Here is a 23,624-nt window from a genome sequence, read left to right on the forward strand (position 1 = left end):
ACCTCTTTGTACTGCAGGAATCAATTTCAAAAAGGTAATTTAAACTTCAACTTTTAAAACTCTGTCCTTTTTTATTTTGGGGATCATCCTTTGCTTCTTCTCTATGTTTGGTTTTAATGCTTCTTGATTCTTCTTGGGACAGGCTGGTTTACTGGACTTTGTCTTTGTCTTCATTGTCATAAATGTCATATTGTACCAGGAACTTTTTATTAATGCTTATTACCCATCCACAAGTTCTTCTTACCTGGAAAAGATAAGCATTTCTTTGAGATAAAATAAATATTGCTGCCAAGCCTAATTACTGTGGTGGTACAGTTTTGTTTTTGTTTTTTACTTCTACCTGTGCTCTCATGGTTCAGTATCATTGGTATCTTTTATATCTGCTTATTATCTGAACTACAGCCAAAATGAATTATGTTTTAAACATCTGTGGTTTTCTTTGAATTGTCACAATAGGTCAGGGAATGGTTTTTATTGTCAATCACAAACCTCTCCACTGAAGTCCTCTTTGGATGCCTCAGAATGGCATGAAGACAGTTCGGGGCTTGGGGCACAGTTCCAGCAGCAGCTTTGGCATTCTCTCAGCCCTGGCTAAATCATCCTAGTAGTTAATTACTGTGGGAGGAATTTTTTTCAACCACAGTAGCTCTTAATAACTTTGTGAGATTTCGAGTGACTATTATCTGCATCAGTAGAAAAAAGAATACACTTATGATATCAGATCCCTGAAGAGGAAAAGCATAGCTTTCTTTACGTAGCTGTCATTTTAAACTTGCTGCAATTAATTTCTCTGGAACATAGAAGATACAGGAAAAGGAGGAAATAGAAAAGCAAAGTGTTATACAAAGATAACAAAGGTGGTCAAATTGAAGTCTTCAGAAGACACTACAACCATTGGACCTGAGGCCCACACTATGATAATATCACTCCTCTCCATCTCTCCCACTTTCTCCTGTAGCTGTGCCACAGGGTCTTTTAAGGGTGTCCTGTCTCCAATCTTCCCAGGTGACACTTTAGGGTTTTGCTTTGGTTCCCTTTTTTTCTTCCTTTTTTCCAGTATTCTATTGGACACATACTTGATTCACCATGATGCAAAGGGGATTTTTGGCAGCAAGGAGATCCCAGGCTCGGCCTGTTTTCCATTGCTCTTGGCTTTCAGAGTGGGCCCCATTTGGGAAGGGAACTGGGGACAGGACTCCTAAGACACTGATGTATTCATGTATGTATCTTGCTGTATTCAAAAGTTTAACTCTTTATTTTGATTTTTTTTCCTTCTTATGCACCTTATCTCTTATGTTGATAATTTTGACTTAAATTGACTTGTCAAATAATTTAAAATGTCCTTGACATTATCTTCAATTGATAGGGAATTGAATAAGCAATGCATTGCTGGGAAAGGTTGTAGAATTCCTTAGGTAATTTTAACCATAGGAGAAATAGCAGGTGTAGCCTATCTAAAATAGCTTCTTTGAAGCCTGATTGGAGGAAAGAGGGATGGAGAAGAGACCTAGATATCACTCCCTTCCTAATTTTTTCTGTGATTTTAAGTAAAGTGCTTTGCAAACTTTTAAGCTTTATATATAAAAAGTTATTATTAGTAGTATTATTTATCAATTATCTATTATTGAACAGACAATTTATTTAAACAGTAAAGATATCTGGGTAGTAAATGTTTTCTTCCTAGGGGGAATTCCAAATATCATTATTATGGGATTCGTCTAAAGCCGGACTCACCACTGAATCGATTACAGGAAGACACACAGTACATGGCAATGAGGCAACAGCCAATACACCAGAAGCAAAGGTAAGTGGCCATTCCTTTTTATTCTGCTAGCCAAGACCATGAACTAGTTCCAATTTAGCTTTACTTAGACATGTCTTTTTACAGAAACTCCAAAGATTTTGTTGCTCTCTTGGAAAATTGGCCAGGAGACAAAAATATTTAGAATTGAATATTTATTGAAGATCTTTTTTGTACAAGGTATTTTGCTAGGCCCTAAGGGAATACAGAAAAGGATACATTCTTTGTTGTTGTTGTTGTTGCTTAGACTCCGGGTTTTTACCAGATTAATGAGAATCAAAATTGACAGTTCAGAAACAGAGTATAAGGCAGATTACACATAGACAAAGCTATAGCACCAAAACAAACACAGGTCCTTCAACATTTTTATTGCTAACAAGTAAGATTCTTTAGAAAACCCATTTTACAAAGATGTGATTAACTGAATTTTCCTAAAATCATATTCATATAAAACAGATTTATCAGGGAACACCAATATAAAAAAGTTAAGAGGACTTTGAGGACAGTTGTTGCCCTCAAAAAAGCTTACAATGTAATTGGGAAATTGACACACATCAAAAATTTTGGTATCAATTAGTTCAACAAATATGTGTTGAGAATATACTTAGTGCACAGCCCTATGTCAGCCTCTTTGGGTGATAGAGAAGTTGTATTTTATTCTTACCCAATTCTCCAAACAATTTATAGTCTAGTGAGGGAATAGGAGTTAGTCCACAATTAACAAGGTAAGATAAGGTAACTGTCTCTGTGTATTGTGGTGTAGTGAAAAGAATTCCAGATTTGGAGCCCAGAGAATTTAAACCTTTCTTGCCACTCTGCCATTTACTAGTAAATCACTTAACCTCTCTGTGTGACCTCAACTAGTAACATAACCTTTCTGAGCCTCAGTTTTCATCTTTATAAAATGAAGACATTCTACTAGATGACCTTGAAAAAAGGTCTCTTTTAAGTCTAAAATCTATGGCTCATATTTTTTTTTTAAAGGATCATAGATTTGGAGCAGGAAGGGACTGCACAAATTTTAAAGGGGCTTAGAGTAGAGATTAACTAAGGTGATTAAAGAAAATAACTTTATAAAGGAAAGGGGCAATTGCTATGAGTCCTTTAGGAAGCATTGGATTTTGACAGATGGAACTTTAGCAGGAAAGCATTCCAGTTGTAGGAAACTGCTTGAGAAAAGTTAGAGATGTAAAGAAAAAAAACCTAAAAGCAAGGACATGGAAAAGTAATCTAATTTGGTTGCTATGTGATACACATATAGGGAATAGTGGAGAATTGGGTTTAAAAGAGAAGTCAGGGTATCCTTGTTGGGGAGGGGAGTTGTAATTGCCATTGTTTTAAACTTTTTTGCAGACAATAGGAAGCCAATGAAATTTTTGAATGGGAGAGGGCTAATTAGTACTTTGGGAAAATTAATGTAGTATCAATTAATTGGAAGATGAAGACTAATTAGAAGTCTATTGTAATAATCAGTACAAGAGAATTCTGCAAAGTTTTGTGTATGGATAAGTTGTCAGATTTAAAAATATAATCTCAATTTTTAAAAATTAACAAGAGATAGAAGCAATTCAAAAAGATAAATTACATGGAACTGAAAAGCTGCACAGACAAAATTAATATACTTATGATAAGAAAGGAAATAGTCAAATAAAAAAAATCTTTGTATCAAATTTTTCTGATAAGAGTTTAATATCTAAGATATTAAGAGCAGTAGCCATTTCCCAACACATAAGAAGTCAAAGGATATGAATAATCCTGAAAATAAAAATTGCAAACTTTTAATAACCACATAAAAAAATGTTCCATATTACTACTAATAAAAGAAATGTTTTATGTCACACCCTGAAAATTAGCAAAGGTGTCAATGTAGGAGAATTTGTGGGAAGATTGATTGGTGGAACTATGAATTGGTTATAGCCATTTTGGAAAGCAGTATGGAATTATTCAAATAAAGACTGTTCATACTCTTTGAAACCTGGTTTTCACTCCAAGAAAGCCACTGATAAAAGGAAAATCTCTAATGTACACAAAAATATTTATGACAGCACTTTTTTGATAGCAAAGAATTGAAAACAAATTTAGATGCCCATCAGGTTGGGAATAGCTAAACAAGTTGTAATACTTAAATGTAAAGGGACTGTGCTGTAAGAAATGATGCATGTGAGAAATATAGAGAAATGTCTATGTGAACTGATGCAGAGTAAAGTCAGCAGAACCGAGAAAATAATAGACCTCATGGCAACAATGTAAATATAAAGAACCATATACACAGAATCAAAAGTGAAATATTGAAAAACTTTAAAGAATAAGTGTGGAACAAAAAAAATAAGTATGGCTTGAAAGAAGACACATAAGATGACATTCCAAATTCACTGTTTAGTATAGGTTGGAGCTTTAAAGTGGTGGTGTACTATGCATGTTTGTAGACTTTTTCCAATGTATTGTTTGGGTGTACTAATTTTTAAATTATTTTTATTTATTTTTGCCTTAGAAATACTATTTGTGGCATGGCATGGCTCTCTTGGAGGGAGAAGAGGAGAGACACGAGTAAACTATGATGATGTTAAAACAAAAGACATCATAAAATACTTATTTTAAAAAATTGATATCAACACTTGGTCATGACTAGACTTGGATTTTTAAGGGATATACCTTATTTAGCTGAAGCTGAATAGATTAAAATGCTTGGGAAAGCATCACATATTAACAATCTGTACTTATGTAAGGAGTTACATGGTTGAGAGCATTGAGAAAAAATCAGTAGATTAAGAAAGAAAAGTAATATTGTTGTAAGCAGTACTATGGACCAATTAAAAAGGAGGAAAAATTGAATAAGGAACTTGGAAAATATCACAAACTTTGCACAGCATATAATACAATGACAGAGGACTATCAGATCTCTGTTAGCTCTGTCTACTAAAAGCAGACCAGCTGATATATTTGAAAAGTAGAGGAAATGCACCCTAGATTTTTGGAGAGCAGATTTCAAAAGTGTTCAGAAAAGATATGTAGGTTCAAATGGCCTTATATTTTGAAAGGGAAGTCAGGTCTAAACAAATAGGAAACTTTCAGGAATGAAATTCTGAAGATATCTGCAGTTGTCTTCATCCTTCATCTTTTTATTGAGTAGGAAAAAGGGAAACTTGACTAAAAGAATCACTGTAGATTCATTCAGAAACTCAGATTTTTTTTTAATGACATGTAAAGAAAATGGAAATAAGGGGCAAGTAATTGAAAACATCGACATAATTTTGATAAATTGTTTCAGGGGCACTAAAGCTCAGAATAATAAGTTGGGGCCAGTGATAAATGTCAAAAGATAGTAAAAAAAAAAAAGTTTTTGTTTGTTATGTTGGAAGCAAAAGGAAGATTAGTGAAGGGACAGTATTACTGCTTAGATTGGAATAATAGGTGGATGGTGAGGTTGACCTACTTAACTCATTTTGCACATCTATTTTTTTCTCCTAAAGAGAATGATCTTTGGAGTAGGATAAAACAAAAATGACTATCAGGAAGTGGAAGCCCAAGATTAGTAAGAAGGCAAGCAGTCCCTCAAAGAGTTCCTTTTATCAAGCCTGGATGAAATACAGAAGTAGAGTACTGAAAAAACTATCAGAGGTGTTTACTAGCATCAGGGAGAAGTATAACAGGCTTGGAGAAAGAGGAAGATGATAAAGCCTGAACATTATAGAAAAATGAATTTGACTTTTAAAAAAAATTTAATTTAATTGAAACCAAATACAAAATAAGAAAAAAGAAAGCCAGAAAAAGGAAAACAAAAACAAAAACCATACATTGTTATATGTCCAGCAGAATATCATGGAGATTTCAAAATATGTAACAATAAATTTCCATTTCAAAAAAGCACATATATAATAATAGAAGACATTATATTCATGAATGTTCATCTTTTTGTGTGTCCTTATAGGTTATTCTTTTTTGATTTTTAACCTTGTCAGAATTATAGAGTGTATTTTAAAGAAATGTCAGTCAATAACATATAGAAGGAAATCAGTGAACACGAAAGGTCAGCAGGGTTTCATTTATAATAGGTTATGCCAGACTTAATTTTATTCCTAATTTTGATAGGATAACTGACCTACTAGATCAGGAAAATGCCTAAGTTCCTACTTGTTTGTCTGGAGAGGCAAAAAAAAAGCTTTGCCCAGGGTCAGAGAGCCAGGAAATGTTCAGTGTCTCTGGTGTCCTCAGCACTGTGCCATCTAGCTGCACCTTCCATACAATCTTTTATGCCTGATTTTGGATGACATAGAGGGAAGTGAGCTGTACTTTAGTATGTTTAGGCTGATTAAATTTGGTTAAATGACATCAATCATATTCAACATAAAGATTCTCTGATGGATTGCTTCAGAGATCTGTTTGCTGCTTAGCTATATGATATTCAACATTTTTATCTATTACTTAGATGAAAGTATGGATAGCATGCTTAAAATTTGCTGAAGTTAGCAGGAATAATTAACATTTTATAATCACAGAATCTGGGTCTAAAAAAAGTTTTAAAATTTAATGTATGTTCATATTGAAAAGGAAATTTATGTCGAGAGTTCAATGAACTTTTGATATTATTTTATTTAATAGCAGGGAACAATATCTGGCCTGTAGTGATGGAAGTTTATTGATACTTCTAATAAAGGGTACACTCTTATTATAAATGACTTTTCTAATAAGCTATTTCCTTGCAGCTTTACCATTAGTGGATTTATGTGCAATTAATGTGCTGAAAATTTCCCCTTGTATGTTTCCTCCTTTTGCTCTTTTTTCTTGGGCCTTAGAGAGTAAGAGACATCCCTAGGACTGGAGAATAATGTCTAGCGCAACAGATGTGAACACAGTTGAAAGATGGAACCTCCAAACAAATCACATGTTAATGTATGAACCAAATCAAATATGGCAAAGTTTAGTACAGATAAATGTAAGGTAATACCCTTGAGTTAAAAAAACAAACCTAACAACTGGCACCTCAGGATACCAAATGGGTGGTGGAGACATGGCTAGACAACAGTTACTATGAAAAAAGCTGTTGAGATTTTAGAAGAATACAAATTCTGTGAGTCAACAATGTGAAATTGAAGCCAAAACAAAATTTAATAGTTAAAGTCTATTTTAGGCTACCATGAAAGAGGAAAGAAATTAATGATCTAAATAGAATTTTTAAAAGTTTGCTCTGGTAGATGTTTGATAATTATTTAATGGGTATTGAAAGATATTTTTTAGCTGCCCATGGTACCTTTAAAAAAAAAAAAAAAACATGTTCTAGAGCATAAAACCTTCAGAGAGACAAAAAGAGACATAAATAGACAAAGATTGAGACAGAGAGAAAGACAGGGGAAAGATTGAGAAAGAGAGAGAGAGACAGACATAGACACAGATACAGAAAGAGAGAGGGAGAGGAAGTGGTCAAGGGAGAAGAAGGAGAGGGAGGGAGGGAGAGAACAAGTCAATGAATTGGATATGTAGGTAAAAAAAATTGTAGTGACAAACATAATTAGAAGTCAGGTTTTTTGGGAGGTGGGGGAACATAATAGATAAACCATGAGCTACTTTGATTTTAAAGGGAAAGGGGGAGGGAAATGCCAACATTAAAAAGGAGAATTCATCCTCAGAAAAAGAAACTGAACAAGTCATAAGCTTCCAAAAAAACCTCACCAGCACCAGATTAATTTATGAGTAAATTTTATCAATTATTTATTGAACAATGATATTTCATTTTGCTAAAATGGGAAAAGGAAGTATCTTGCCTAATTCTGAAGATGATACAAATATGATCTTAATACCTAAACCAGGGAAAGACAGAGCAGAGAATGAATGCTATAGATCAAAATCCCTGATGAACACTAAAGCAAAAAATAATAAATATTAGCAAAGAGACCCCATAAACATTAATTAGAGAGATGAACTATGTCAAGACTAGATTTAAACTAGGAATGAAAAATTGGTTCAGTATCAGGAACGTTATAAAAAGAGTTGGTTCAGTATTAGGAACATTATAAAAGTAACATCATATTAGTAATGGTAACAATAAAATCATATTATTATTATTATTGCTGATAATAATTATTAGCATTTTTAACTCTTCAAGATTTGTAAAGTGCATTACAAGTACTATCTCATTTAATCTTCACAACAGCCCTATTTTTTTCCCCCTATTTTACCAATGAGGAAACTGAGGGAGACAAATGTTAAATAACTTGCCCAGGAGCATGCACTTTGTCCCTGTGTGAGGCCAGTATGTAACTCAGGTCTTCCTGACTCTAGTTCCATCACTTTATCCAGTGCACCACCTAAGTGTCTGATTATATCAAAAGATACAGAAAGGGCATTTCATAAAATATTATTTTTGTTGTTGTTCAGTCAATTCAATGATATCTGATTCTTTATACTCCATTTGTTTTTTTTGTTTTTTCTTGGCAGAGATATTGGAGTAGTTTGTCATTTCCTTCTCTTGCTTATTTTATAGATGAGGCACTGAGGCAAACAGGATTAAGTCACACAGCTAGTAAGTGACTAATGCCAGATTTGAATTCAGGGAGATGAGTCTTTCTAACTTCAGGACTGGCACTATAACTGCCCTATAAAATACAATACTCATTTAACATTAAAAGCTCTAAAAAGCATGGGAACAGATGGACATTTCCTTATTATGGTAAATAATATTAATCTAAAATCAAGAGAATATCTTTCCAAAAGTATGAGTATCTATCAAAAATCAAGAGCTAACATGATATGTAATGTGGGAATACTAGAAAATTTTCGAATATGATTAGGATTAAAGCAAGAACATATTTTAAATCCTCTTTGCCATATAATATTAGAAATTCTAGCTATAGCTAAAAAAAATCCCCAGCAACCCATGAACAATAAGTAAGTGAAGAAATAAACGTTGCTAAAAAAAAATAACAAAATCATTACTTTTATGCAAATGATATGAACGCAACAGATTCAACTAAAAATTAATTGTAAATATTTATATTTGTCCATAATAGTAGTATATAAAATAAAACCACATAAATATCATCAGCTATTTTTGGGGGGTTCTTTTGCTACTTTACCAAAACCAATCAGGAAGTCTCAAAATAATTTTACAGAATATAGTTAATGTCACATATATAATGTAAATGTAATAATGATAACAATACTTTAATAGAAATAAAGGCAGATCTAACTAGGAAATAGTAATTGTCCTTGGTTGAGCCATGCCAATTTACTAAAAATTTATTTAATTTAGAATCAGTGCCATATCAGTTAGACTACCAAAAGATTACCTTGTAGAGCTAGGGGGAAAAAAAACACAAACCAATTCAGATGAAGGAACAAAAGTTCAAGAATCTAAAAAAGTGGGGGAGGAATTATAAAAAAGGTAGCCTTGTCTCAGATCTCAAACTATTTCACAGCAGTAATCATCAAAATTATTTTATACTGATTCACAAACAAAAAAGTTAATCAGTAAAACATTAGGAACAGAATACATAAAACAAAGTAAACAAAGAAGCACAGTATTTTACAAAACTAAAGATCTTCAAGTGCTGGGATAAGGACTCCATTTTTGACAAAAACTGTTAGGAAAATTGGAAATTAGCCTGGCAGAAATTAAATTTAGAACATTTTATATCTCAACAAAAATTCGAAATGCATAAATACATCATCTGCATATAAAATGTCATACAAACAAGTCAGAGGAGCAAGGAAGGAGATGTTTTCTATGTTATGGATTCAGAGAAAGTTCATGGCTAAAGATAGAACCAGAAAAGATGAAATGGACATTTTTGATTACTTATAAATTTTAAATTATAAGGGAAACAAATGATTTAAGTAAAATCTTTCCAGCATTTCTTTGATAAAGGTGTGATATCCAAAAGAGATAAAGAAGTGGTTCAAATATATAAAAACGAGAATCATTTCTTAATAGATAGTTAAAGCACATGAATAGGAAAAGAAAAAAAGGCAAGCAATCAACATGGATTCAGCTTGAAGGAACTTAGATAATTATGAAGAGTGAAGTGAGCAAAACTAGGTGAACAATTTGTACGGTAACTGTGACATTATTTTAAAAAATTTTTGAAAGACTTGCTAATTCTGATTAATTCTATGACCAATCTTAGCTTCAGAAAAATATATTAAAATGCATGCTATCTACGTTTTTATAGAGAGATGGGAGATTTGAAGCCTAGAGTGAAATATATATATTTTCAGCAATGGTCAAAATGTGGTTAGATTTTACATAATTATGCTTGTTTGTTATAAGGGCATGTATTATTTTATAATATCAGGATGGGGAGAGAAAACTTAGTGATCCAGAAACAAAAGGACAAAAAGAGAGTCATTGAAGCATTTTTAAAACAAATTCAGAGGAAAGTATTCAGAATGGTGTACAAACATGTTTTATATACAATCTTTTTATGTTCTATGTCATTTGAAAATTCTTATATTTATTGGTGTTTAAGTTCAGAATAGATTATGTGTATATATATGCAAATATATACACACATATATATAATATATAAACACACATACATACACATATACAAATCTATCTAGCTATCTTATATATACATATGTGTGTATGTATGTATGTATGCATATATGGGACATAGAACCAAGAAGCAGTATGTTTCCTATGGTTTTGCCCTGGTCAAGCTAAAACTTTGGGCCTTTGTTCAGTTCTTGCTACTGCATTTTAAGAAAGATATACACAAACTGATATATGCTTGAGAAGAAAGGAACTAGGACAAGTGAAAGGCCTGGAGAACATGCCATGTCAGGATTTGTTATAGAAACAGCTTTGGATGTTTAGCCTGGAGAAGAGAGCACTTGATAGCTGCCTTCAAATCTTAGGAAGGTTGCTGTGTTGGAAGAGGGAATGTTTTATTTATTACCAAAGGTCATAATTAGGAGCAGTGGGTGGAAGTTGCAGAGGAAGACGAAGTTGACTACAATTAAAACTGTCTAAATATGGAAGGGATTACTATGGGAATTAGCAGGTTTCCTTCTCCTTAGGAGTGTTCAAGTAGACAGTGTTGTAGAGAGAATTCTTGGTGAGATACAAGTTGTATGTAATGGACTCTAAGGCGGCCCCTTTCACCTCTTAAATTCAGTGAAGAACTTAAAAAAAAAAAACCTTTCAGCAGCACACCTCCTATTTATAGCAGTTTATAGAACTGTTTCTAATTCATGTAGAAGATAAAGAGAAGCACTAGTTAGTCAACACTATTATGAAGATAAGTGCAGTAATGAATATTTTTTGTAATTTGTTTACTGTGTTCCAGTAACTAAAATTTATGACCATGTGGTTAATTATGCTGATTGAAATAACATTGTAAAAAAATCTTGCTTTTTCTTCTTAGTGAGCAGATAACAGCATCAACAACATGTTTTTCATTTTGTTCTTCTGTACAAATGACTTTTCCTTTTCTTTTTTTTTTTTTTTTTGGTATAATTTTTTTAAATAGCTGTTTAGTTTTAAAATACATACAAAGATAATTTTCAACATTCACCCTTGCAAAACTTAGTGTTCCAAATTTTTCTCTCTCCTTTTCCCTTCCCCTAGATAGCAAGTAATCTAATATAGGTTAAACATATGCAATTCTTCTTAACATATTTCCACATTTATCATGTTGCACAAGAAAAATTAGATCAAAAAAGAAAAAAAATGAGAGAGAAAAAAAAGCAAGCAGACAACAAAAAAGGTGAAAACATTATATTGTGATCCACATTCAGTCCTTGTAGTACTTTCTGGATACAGATGGCTTTCTTCATCCCAAATCTATTGGAATTGGCCAGAATCACCTCATTGTTGAAATGAGTATCAGAATTTATCATCACATAGCCTTGTTGCTGTGTACAAAGTTCTCTATTTTACCTTTTCTTTTAAGTCATGGCTTCAGAAATATAAAGTATTATAGTAGAATCTCTACAACCTCTTTTTGAAGGATAAGCTCTTGTAGAACAAATCAAAAGTAATAAGTTTTTTATCAGTAAATTTCAATAAAGATCTGTCCCAGCAGTTGAACAAATCTTTTTTTCAAGGAATCGAGTGTCTATTGTTGGTCTGAGTACTAACGCCTGTCAGTTCGAAAACCATCTTTAGTGATGTGATTTTCCTCCTAGTTGTCTTCATCCTATCAGTTTTATTCTGGTGTAAGAAAACATCTTGTTTGTGAGGTCTTGAGCAAGTGACTCCACCTCTCAAAGTGAAAGTTCCTTCTTTTCCAGCTCTAATCAAGTAAACCTTTGAGAAATCAAGGCTGATGTGTCTACAACTTTCACAGGTTCCCCAGAAACTAGTACATCCATATTCATAGTAGTTTGGTATGTCATGTTAATTTCCTTTTTTTTTTTTTAGAAATTTGTTTTGGGTAAGAAGCACACAATTTTTTTAAAATTTAGTCTTTGAGCTCATTTAGTAAAAAAGACATGCAAGGAGTATTATATTGGACCCATCAAGTTTGTAACATCAACATATCAAGCCCCTTTCAAATGCTATCTCTTCAAAGAAAATCACAGTTTTTTCCAGTTGTAAATAATCTTTTCTCTGAGTGCAAATTATGCTTTGTACTTTTCATAAGCATTGACTACTTTATCTTCTTTATTATTTGGATATGTGTTGCCGCACTACTGAATTACAGTCTCTACCAGGGCAGGGATTGTTTCTTAGGTTTACTAGTTGGCCAAATAACTTTCACAGTCTAGCTCAGTGCCTTGCACATTTTAATATGTTTCTTTGACTTGAATTAACATGATGAAATGAATATTAAATTTCTATGGTTTTTCTTTTTCCTCCTTTAAGATACAGGCCAGCACAGAAGATGGATGGCCTTGGGGAAAGTGGCTCTAACAGCAATTTGCATGCCACGCCTGAGCAGTCAGTAGCTGCTCAGAGCCAACACCACCAACAGTTCATAGGTGATGAAATACAACCCTGTGATCTTGACTGTTTCTGTTTCCCTTGGTTTCATAATGTATTATTGATTTTCTGAGTCGGATGACTTTCACTTTGTCTCCTGGGAGTCCAGGGTTGCTATACTTTATTCTCATCTGTTTCACTGCTTAATTGTACCAAAAATAAGCAGTTGGTAGCTTTTTTTGGATTTCACTTAGTTCTTAAGTAGTTTTGGAATATTTCTTTCTCTGATTTATCAGTTTATGCTGCTAGTATAAATATACATCAACATAATTAATTTGTAAAATGACCATAAGAAAACTACCAGAATTTTGAGGTAAACCTTAAAGCAAACAGATGTCAATAGTGGATATCTAGGTTTGTCATTTTCTGAATTTCAACTCTTATCTGCCTGACACATTTTAGTATCATATTTAGACATTCATAGAAACCTTTCTTTCTTCCATTATAGGCAATGTAATTCCTAAAATTATTGTTATATCTAGCAGCAGCTTCACCTACTTCATCTGTTCAGGACTTAGTAAGGAAGAGGGGACACTCCAATTACTAATAACTCATAAATTAGTGATAATTAGTTTAATCAGCTAAATAGTGATACTTTTTAAAGTTAGATATCTGTCTATCTCTCTGTCTATCTGTCTGCCTATATATTTCTTCCAGCAAAGACTTCTGTTAATAATTAATCATGATGTGGAAATGATTCAGAATTTTCATAGTCTATATTAGTTGATCACAAACATTGGAAGCCCTTACTGAAGCTGCAAATGCTTCAAGTATAGGCCTAGTAGAAGACACTTCTTTTATACAGGGACTTAACCTGGTTGAGTTTAAAATGGTTCATCGCCCAGGCTGACCAGAGGGTGATGAGTTTTTTTAGCCACAGCAACTCAAGAAGACCATACATTGAATTATAGAGGAGCTGCCATCAGTGTCAATAAAAAAAATTATTCATATTCTCAAAATTCCAGATTCTTGAATTTTCAATATGTGAATACATATGCATAAACACAAACACATCTATCTTTTTAAACATTCCCCAAATATACCTTTTGTGGGAGCTGAGAGAGAGGGACAGCTTCAGATGGCCTCCAGAAAGCAATGTGGTTATCTTCTAGGCATGTGAGCTTTAAGTAGTGGCCTTCCTTCCTGAAAACTGTGTCACTCATTGGAAATTTGTCCCATCTTCTTAATAGAATAATAGAATTTTCTCACTGAAATCTAAAGGAGATACCTGACTACAGATTGGCTAACTATTCTTATTTTATTACTACTATCTAGCTATTATACTCTGAACCCTTTCTGTCAGGTTACAAAGAGCCCTTAAGGATGGAAGTGAATAAGATTAGCCTTTAGGACTTCCTCTCCATCCCCACATACTTCTCTGCCATTGTAGGGAGGACTTTCTTTACTAAAAATAGGCATATTTTCATTGGCATCTTTTGATCTGACCATAACATTTTCTGCATTCCTTTGGATATGGTGAGCTTAATAAAGATCTTAGATCTAGCTGCCAAATTTCTATCCTGTTTGCCAGCAGTACTAGGCAACTATGATTTCCAAGTACTATTTTTGGTTATATGCTTTGACTAGGCCTGTGTTGCTTTCTTTCTCTGTGTAGTCTGATCTGATTTTTGGTTTATCATTCCTTTTCCTAATATTTGCTTTGCTATTATTTTTGTCCTTTTCTACCCTCTAGATGTTTCCCATGTCTTTCCAGAATTCCCAGCTCCTGATCTAGGCAGTGTATTCTTACAGGAGGGGATCACTGTGAATGACATAAAGACCCTACAACTTCTTTACAGAAGACACTGTGAGGTGACTGTATTACCTTTTGTGTGGTTTTGTTTTGTTAATTATGCTTTATTTCTAAAAAGGAATAAGTTTGTATTTGGGAATTTCATTGCCTAAGTATTCTTGTATTTATTATTAATGGGTTATCCAATTTAACAAACATTTATTAAGACCCTAATATGTGCAAAGTATTGTGATATAAATACTAGTGATACAAAATTTAGGGGGGGAAAGGAGTTTGTGTTATCTCTGGGGAAGCATGGAATAGATTTAGTATGCTTTCAATAGCACGAGATATTTTTCTTGTGAACATCTTATAGTAATCAATAAGCAAAGAAATATATATTAAATGACAGTTGTGTGATTCTTGTGCTAGTTTCATTTACAGAGTTTAAATAAAATGTCCTCCTTTCAAGGACCTTCCATATTATTTGGGCATGAAGTTACAGCATCCATCCAGACAAATATGAAAAATGATAAATTGATTTGAGAGTTACAAACAAAATTCTCTGTGATGGGAAATGTCCTTATCAATAAATAGGATCAGGGAAGGCTTCCTTTAGCATGTGAGGTTAGCTTTAAAGGATAAAAAAGATTTCAGCAGGTAAAGGGGGAGGATCTTTCAGGAATGAAGGGTGATGAATATTGCAAATATAAGGATAGAGACTAAAGAAAAAAAAATGATAGAGACTAGGTAGACCAGTGAGGAATGTAGTGTATGGAGGAGATATAAGTATTAATGGAGTACCAATATGAATAATGTGCCTGCTTCTGTGCATAGGAAATATAAGGGCCTGATTCTGGCTTATGTAATGGATTCTGAATCTCTGGGCAGGCAGTTGAAGACACCTCTTGTGCCTTTTGATCAACTTGCTCTCCATTTAGTTGAGTAGTACTGTGTATGTCCTAGACACCGTGTGCCCTTTTTGATAACAATAATAGCTCACATTTCTTTAATGCTCTTAGGATTTTGCAAAGTACTTTGCTTACAGAAACTTTCTGAAAAAGATAAATGCAGCTCCCTTTACTGCTGCAGGGCATAATGTCAGTCCAGGTCACAAATTCTTCGCTGATAACAAAGCGAAACTTAATGTGATAAGGACTATTTTAAAAAGTCATCTTTATTTTCAGGCACCTTTTTTTAAAAATTAGTAATTACATTTATTTCAGGTTTGCATTTTATATGCATATTAGAATAAAATTGGATTGCAAACAAAATACAGATATCATAAGCATTATTAAGTAATATAACTGACACTAGTGTTATAAATATATTACTAGAACTGGTAAGACAGAATCCTGGAAGAGGACTGCAGCCCATGGCATTTTTCCTTTTAACCAAGCCAAAAGTCTCAGTTATATCATAATGGCAATACTCACAAGGAACTTAGAAGTAGAAGATTTTTACCACTATTTTTTCAGAATCATTTGCTTTGCATTATAGAAAATTAAGCAGGAAAGTAAACAGTGCATGCATTTTGGTCAGTGTCAACTTCTTATGTAAATGAAAGTTAAAGGGAATAAAGCTGGCCATACTGGGAATCTGCCTTTTCTACCTGCGAGTATTGCACTTTGCTTTAATTCAGTGATTGGAAATAGGCATGTCTTTTGCCAACTGCTGTTATGGAAAAGTTGTCACTTAAAGCTTAAATGAGTCTTTGATGAGCTACTGCTTTTTCATTGTCATTAGTAATAAGAATTATGTGTTTCCCTATCTACCACAATCATTTTGGGTTCTGTAGTTTTTCTTTATAATCCAAGATGGCCAAGGAAGATGTTCTGGAAAACATTACAGCAAAATCCTCAACCAGGTACTTAAAACTCAATCTATTCCAAAGACATCAGGAAGGAATCAGTGAAGCACATTCTTCCTCTTAATGAAAAAAGTAACTTTCTTTAAAATGCTTATAAACCAATAGAGTCTTATTTTACATGTTGGATATACCTTATCATGATTTGTTGTTTAGGCAACTTTGGATGTTGTAATGAATCTTCAGTTTCACTACATTGAGAAGCTGTGGCTGTCATTCTGGAGTTCAAAACCACCTTCAGGTGATGGCTCCACTGCTCTACCTTCCACGTGAGTGACTAAACTTTGATCATCCAATTCAGGAAATGGAAACCTATGCAAGCTTCACCTTCAAACTGGATTTTGCCCCAGTAACCTCTAGGGATAGCTTTTGAGAAACATCTGCTCTATCCAAGTCCGGGCTGCCTGTGCCTGCTTCATAGAAAATGATTTTTATTCCAAATTTACCTTGTAAGCGAAAGGTTACTGACTACTTTTAAGTAGTCAAATGATATCAAAGATACAAATGATACCTCCTTGGGAAGGGAGGAAATGAATGTTTATTAAGTACCTGTTATATCTTTTACAAATGGGCTTTACAAATAGTGTCTCATTTGAGTCTATAACAGGGAGGTGCTGTTACTTATTCCCACTTTGCAGTTGAGGATGCTGAGGCAAACAGAGGTTATGTGATGTGCCCAGGATCACACAACTAGTAAATAATTGAAACTGGTCTTAAACTTAGGTCTTGCTGCCTCTTATCTACTGTACTACCTAGATACCTAGAAAGAACCTCAGAAAGAACAGATAGTTTTTCTATTTAGTTGTCATAATATATAAGAAGGGGTTCAGGTTGCTGATCCTCAAATTTTCAACTTAAATTACAAAAAAAAAAAGAGATTTCAGATATCTTTGTGTATTAGAAAAAACTACAAATAATTTTTATATGTAATTTGCTACTTAGTGAGTTTAGATAAAATATACTCTCTAAAAAGTATGTAGCTTCCTGCAAAGTAGAGGATGAAAAGACATTTATAAAGAGGGTAAGCAGCAATATTCTAATAGAGCATCTAAACAGGAAAAAGAACAGAGGAGTAATAGGGGCCTGGTGATAAAAAGAAAAACCTAAAAAGCATGACTTTTTCCAGATTCCTTGGTTATGTTGTTAATATTTTCTGCTTGTTTCTAGTCATTATTTCTTTTCAATAGATTTTCACTAGGCAACCTCCCCTTGCATTAAATATCTGCAGAATGGAATGGCTTAAAATAGCTACTCTGAATGCAAGTGATGTTATTTTGCTATTTCCATACAGTGAAGAAGAACATGAAGTTGCTGTCATCCCAAAGGACAAGCTTATTACACTATGTAAATATGACCCTATATTAAAGTGGATGAGAAATTGTGATCACATATTGTATCAGGCTCTGGTGGAGATTCTCATCCCTGATGTGCTGAGACCGGTGCCCAGTAAGCAAATTCTGTTCCATATTCTTATTCTAACTCAGCTCTAGTCTTTTGATGATAGAAACATGTCTTTGTGCCCTTATGTAAATTTAGGTACATAGTACAAAATATAACTTAAAACAACAACATCTTAATACAATTAGTGCCTAAGATATTTTCTCTTGTCTAGATGTTTTTCCTTATTACCAAACCAAGAAAAAAAAAATGTCATTATTGTCTGAGGCTATGAATTCCTGTGCTGGCAAAAAGAGGTTTACTATAGAAAAAAGGCATTTAGGGTTTTTTGTTATTGTTGTTGTTGTTTTGTTTTACATTTAACTGAAGTTAATCTTTCCCAAGTGTCTTGGTTGGGATATGTCTGTAAATTGGCCATGTTGACAACTAAATTAGTTTTTGTGACCTTCATTATGAAATCCAAACAGACATGTTTGTGTCAAACCTCACGGGAAAGATCATTCACTATTTGTTGGTTGGAGTAGAGTTAATTAGAATGGACTTTTTAGAGGTAGTACATCTGGCCTTCTCTTCATTCAGATTGTCTGAAACAGCAGATGCCTGCTGGAAACTCTTCATAAATATCTGGTGGCATATTGTGCACCTTTCCTTGGTAACCTGTTATAATATCTAATCATCCTGTGCTCCAAAACCTACTGATGGAATGGAGATGACGTTGGGTTTTATAAGACTGTGTCAGGAGAACTAAACCTCCTGCTGACCAAACGTTGAGTGGCTGCATTCTTAAGAGTATTAAAGGGTATATCAGTCATGGGATTCACAGGTATATACTCACTACTATGTGCTATACACAATATTAGATGCTGTAAAAGAAGGCTTTTTTGAGTAAAATACATTAATTCAGTCATTCAGCAAATATTTGTCTTAACTGTATCCAAGGCAACTGTGCTGCTAGACATTGGAATAGGACATGTATACATAAAATATAATGTGAGACATTACATGATTAAGTACTAAATGGTATGCTAATAAGTAACAGGAATTTAGATAAATTCTTCTAATTTATATCTTTGTTGATATAAATGAAATATATTTTCCTCTTAATTTTGTTCTCAGTAGAGAGAAGGAATAATAACTTTCCTCTATTTTATATATTATTCTTCATTTAGTCTTCACTTCTGAAGGCCAGATTATCATCTTTATTTCTTAACCATTCTTTGTTATATTATTTCTGGATTTTATAGTTTTACCATATCATTAAAAAAAATTAGTTGTTAAATAGCTAACACACAATGTAAAATGTGATGTGCCATCCAAAAAAACACAAAGCATTAAGGGAGTTCAGGGAGGAAGAGATCATTTCTGGCCGAACGAATAAGGGAAAACTTCATGAGGAAGACAAATATTCAAGCTAGATCTTGAAAGATGGGTAAGATTTTGTTAGGCAGTGATAGTGGATGGTTGAGTAAGTAATTTGAATAAGGATATGGAGATAGGGAAGTTCTAGTTCTACTCAGGAATTATTGAATTGTCTAGTTTGCCAGAATGTACTTTGTATGTATGGATAAAATATGGGATAAGGTGGGTTAGATGGTAAAAAGCCTTGGATGCTAAGTGTAGGATTATGGATTTATTTGGTAGGAAATAGGGAATTAAGGTTTTTGAACAAATAAAATTGTGTTTTAGGAAGGCTGATTTGGTGGCATTGTTCAGAATGAATTGAAAAGGGAAGATGCTGGGAGGAGGATTGCTGGGTCAGGTAGGGTAAGTAGGTTAAAGTGAGATATCAAAAAAGACTGGGCAAAAATGCAGTACAAATGAGAAGAAAAGTAAGTGATATGAGAAATAATTAATTGTAATAAAATTTACTTGCATAAGAAAATCTTCTTTGTTAATATTCTGATTTTTTTTATAGGTACTTTGACACAGGCAATCCGAAATTTTGCAAAGAGCTTAGAAGGCTGGTTGACAAATGCTATGAGTGATTTTCCCCAGCAGGTCATTCAAACAAAGGTAATTAGCTTGGGGGAAAAGAGTCAGTAATAGCTAATTACTGGTAAATTAAATTACAATTGGTAAATCTTGATTGGAGCACTCAAATCTAGTCAAATTCTCTGTTCCAAGGGATTTATCCCTCAGCAAATAATCACTGAATGAATTATTCTGGATTGACTATTGAGTAAGAGGTAATGATTAAACTACAAAACCAAGTATGGATGTATACTGTGCTAATTTACTGTACCAAAATCAGAGAATGAAAGTAATGTGAAGATGATGAATCTGTTGTTCTCTTTTCTTCGAAAGTATGAATAGTTCTTTGCATCAGATAGTGAAATTCCCTCTTTCATATAATTAGAAGAATTATTCTCAGGCTTCATTGATAGAGGCAGAATTTGAGAATGAGGGAGGTATATGAGGAGTACATCTGAAGTACTGTGTAGTCCCCCATTTCTTGGCCATAAAGATAGTATGTTTCATTGTTCTCTTAGAATTTCATTGGCTTTTCAGTTACTCAAAATTCAATCTCTTTTTAGTAATCTTTAAAATATTGTTGTAATCTTTGTGTATATGTTGTTCTCTTGGTTCTGCTTATTTTGCTCTATGAAGCTCTTCCCATGTTTCTCAGGCATTCAGTATTTATTACACACCTTCTATATGTCAGGAACTGTGCTAAATGCTCTGGATACAAAGAAAGGCAAAGAGGGACCCTGTTCTCAAGGAGTTTGTGGTTTAATGGCGAGACAATATGCAAATAACTATGTATATACAAGATAGATGCAGGATAAATTGGAGATAATCAATAGAGAGAAGGGACTAGCATTAAAGATGTTAGGGGAAAGGCTTTTGTAGAAAGTGGGATTTTTAAATGGAACTTGAAGGAAACCAGGGAAGTGAGGAAGTAGAAATGAGTAGGGAAAGCATTCCAGGCATGGGAGACAGTAAGTGAAAATTCTGAGTTGTTAGATGGGAGGAAGAGTAAGAAGGATAGGGTCATTGGATCTCAGGGTATGTGTGGGTTTTGGAAAGGTCAGGGAGGCCCACATACATATGGAGTAAGGTATAAGAAGACTAGTAAATTAGGCGCGGAGACCAGAATGAAGGATTTTTAATGTCAAACAGAGGATTTTATATTTGATCCTGGCGGTGTTAAGAAGCCATTGAAGTTTACTGAGTAGAGGGAGAAGGGATAAGGGGTAACATAATTAAGCCTGTGTTTTAAGGGAGATTAGTTTGATAACCAAGCAGAAGATATACTGGAATGAGGAGAGCCGAGGCAAGGAAACCAAGCAGAAGTCTTTTTCAATACTTCAGACATGAAGTGATAAATAAAGGCTTATACAAGTGGTGATAATATCAGAGGAGAGAAGAGAGCACATAAGAGAGCTGTCATTAAAGTAAAATTGACAAAAATTAGCAACAGATTGGATATGAGAAATAGAATAGAGAATGACATCTAACTGCAAACCTGGATAGTTAACTGGGCAGATTGTGGGGAAGAGATAGTCAAATTTGGACATGTCAAATGTAAGGTAGCTATGGGATATCCTGTTCCCAGGAGGTATCCAGTAGGCAGTTAGAAATGTAAGACTATAAGTTAGGTTCGTTTGCATTTTTGTTTTCCTTCTCAGGTTATTTTTACCTTATTTCTAAGTCTGATTTTTCTTGTGCTGCAAGATAACTGTATAAATATATATACATATATTGCATTTAACATGTACTTTAACGTATTTAACATGTATTGCTCTACCTGCCATCTAGGGTAGGGGGAGGTGGGGGGAAAGAGGGGAAAAGTTGAAACAGAAGGTTTTGCAAGGGTCAATGCTGAAAAATTAGTCATACATATATCTTGTAAATAAAAAGCTATAATAAAAAAAAAGAAAAAGAAAAAAAAAGACTTAAGAGAAAGGTTCAGACTATACCAAAAGATTTGAGAATCATTAGCATGGAAATGATAAGTGAATCCATAGGAGCTGATGAGATCATCAAGCAAAATCGCAGAGAGAGAGAGAGAGAAGAGGCCTAGAAGATACCCACATTGTTCATGAATATAACCTAGACAAAGATATAGGAAATGAGACAGAAGATGTAGTCAGATAGGTGGGAGGACCAAGGTAAAATAATGTGATGGAAACTTAGTAAAGAGCATCAAAGAGAAGCTGATCAGAACTGTTAAAGGCTGTAAATTCCACATAAGTGTCATTTCTTAACTACAGAGTAACATTCTATTATATCTATGTACCATAGTTTTTCCAAACTTTATTCAGTCAGTGACCATCTACTCTGTTTTCAATTCTTTGCTACCTCAGAAAAGTGCTGCTAGAATATTTTGTTACATAATAAACCTTTGTTACGGTCAGACTTATTCAGGATATAGGCCCAGTGGTACGATGATTGGGGCAATGGTTATAGATAATTTAGGCACTTATTTTTGCATAATTTCAAATTGAAATCCAGAATGGCTGGACTACTTTACAGTTCTACCAATATATATAAACTGGGTACTAGCACAACAAATTAAATTTGCTTAGTAATGATTCACATTTAATTTTAATGTGCTAAATATCATAACTTTAGTCACTCCTTAGCTCTTTAATTCTTTAATCTTTCCTCATTCCCTTTTCTTCTCATATAGATAAGTAAAGCATTTATTAAGTGCTTACTATGCTAAATATTCTGCTAAATTTTGGGGATACAATGTGAGACAAAAAAAAAAAAAAAAGATAATCCCTACCTGAGTCAAGAAGCTTATATTCTAATGGAAGGAGACAATACATAAAAGGGAACTGAAAGCAGAGAGGTCAGGAAGAGGGACACGCTAGGAAAGTCCATACAAGCATCAGCAGAGTAAACATGCTTTTGGTATAGAGGTAGAATAGAGTCACATAATCACAGTATGTATTCTTCGAGTTTTTTTTTTTTTTTACTTTGTATTATTCAGTAAAAGTCTTTCCAGATATATTCATATTCTTCATATTTGTCTTAAGTGCATTATAAATATGTCATAAAGTCAACAAGCATTTATCAAGCTACTATGTACCAGGCCATATACTAAGATTAACTGGAAATATTCATCAGAGTGTACTAGCATTAAGGAAGATTAAGAAAGATTTCATGTGGAAGATGGGATTTTAACTTAGACTTGAAGGAAACCAGCTAAGTCAGAGGATGGAAATGAAGAGGGAGAAAATTCATGGGATGTGGGGAACGGCATGAAAATGCCTAATATTAGGAAATAAGATTGTCTTATGTGAGGAACAGCACTGGGCAGGTTAATGTCACTGGATCACTGGACATGTTAGGAAAGGAGAAACAGAGTAAGGTATAAGAAGACAGGAAAAGTAAGTGGAGGTCAGGTTATGAATAGAGATGAATGTAACCAGTATAGCACTAATAGCCTGGGAAAGAACTGAGAAGTAAAGTGACTAGAGGTTTTGTTGAGGACAAAGAACAAGTTTTGAAGTTGCAAAGCAAGAGGGGAGAGGTTAAATGATAACAGATCATAATAAGGAAATTTGTAAAGCTCTTAGCATGGTGCATTATGTGCATTACTCATTCAGTATCCTCTGTGTTGCAGGTTGGAGTAGTGAGTGCCTTTGCACAGACTCTGCGGAGATACACATCCCTGAATCATCTTGCTCAGGCAGCCCGGGCAGTTCTCCAGAACACTTCCCAGATAAATCAGATGCTCAGTGACCTAAATCGAGTGGACTTTGCCAATGTGCAGGTGACTTCCTAATGTTTTTTCTTCCAAAAGAAATAGAGATGAATTTTAATGTCATTTTGCAGTACATCACTTAGTGTCTAAAATTCCTGGATTCTATGGAGTAAATGGTTGGTGAGGGGGAAAAAAATAGTTTGTGAGTAACTTGAAACATTTGGTGGGTATTGGCCAGCTCATGTCATG

The 23,624-nt window shown here is 33.8% G+C and overlaps 1 protein-coding gene and 1 long non-coding RNA gene across 5 annotated transcripts in view; one reads left to right on the top strand and one right to left on the bottom strand.

Moving 5' to 3' along the window:
• The window catches only part of RFX2 (regulatory factor X2), a 146,128-nt gene that overhangs the window by 106,687 nt on the left and 15,817 nt on the right, over positions 1-23,624 (top strand). For all 4 annotated transcript variants that reach the window (XM_031947773.1, XM_031947774.1, XM_031947775.1 and 1 more), the window contains 7 exons: positions 1,685-1,804; positions 12,606-12,721; positions 14,416-14,534; positions 16,478-16,590; positions 17,613-17,767; positions 19,635-19,732; positions 23,295-23,444. In XM_031947773.1, coding sequence (XP_031803633.1) covers positions 1,685-1,804; positions 12,606-12,721; positions 14,416-14,534; positions 16,478-16,590; positions 17,613-17,767; positions 19,635-19,732; positions 23,295-23,444 — 871 coding nt within the window. The remainder of the gene's footprint in view (positions 1-1,684; positions 1,805-12,605; positions 12,722-14,415; positions 14,535-16,477; positions 16,591-17,612; positions 17,768-19,634; positions 19,733-23,294; positions 23,445-23,624) is intronic.
• The window catches only part of LOC111719174, a 59,274-nt gene that overhangs the window by 337 nt on the left and 35,313 nt on the right, over positions 1-23,624 (bottom strand). The gene's annotated exons all lie outside the window — the stretch shown is intronic.

The sequence above is a fragment of the Sarcophilus harrisii genome, chromosome 1 (genome assembly GCF_902635505.1).
Source record: "Sarcophilus harrisii chromosome 1, mSarHar1.11, whole genome shotgun sequence".
Lineage (NCBI taxonomy): Eukaryota > Metazoa > Chordata > Mammalia > Dasyuromorphia > Dasyuridae > Sarcophilus > Sarcophilus harrisii.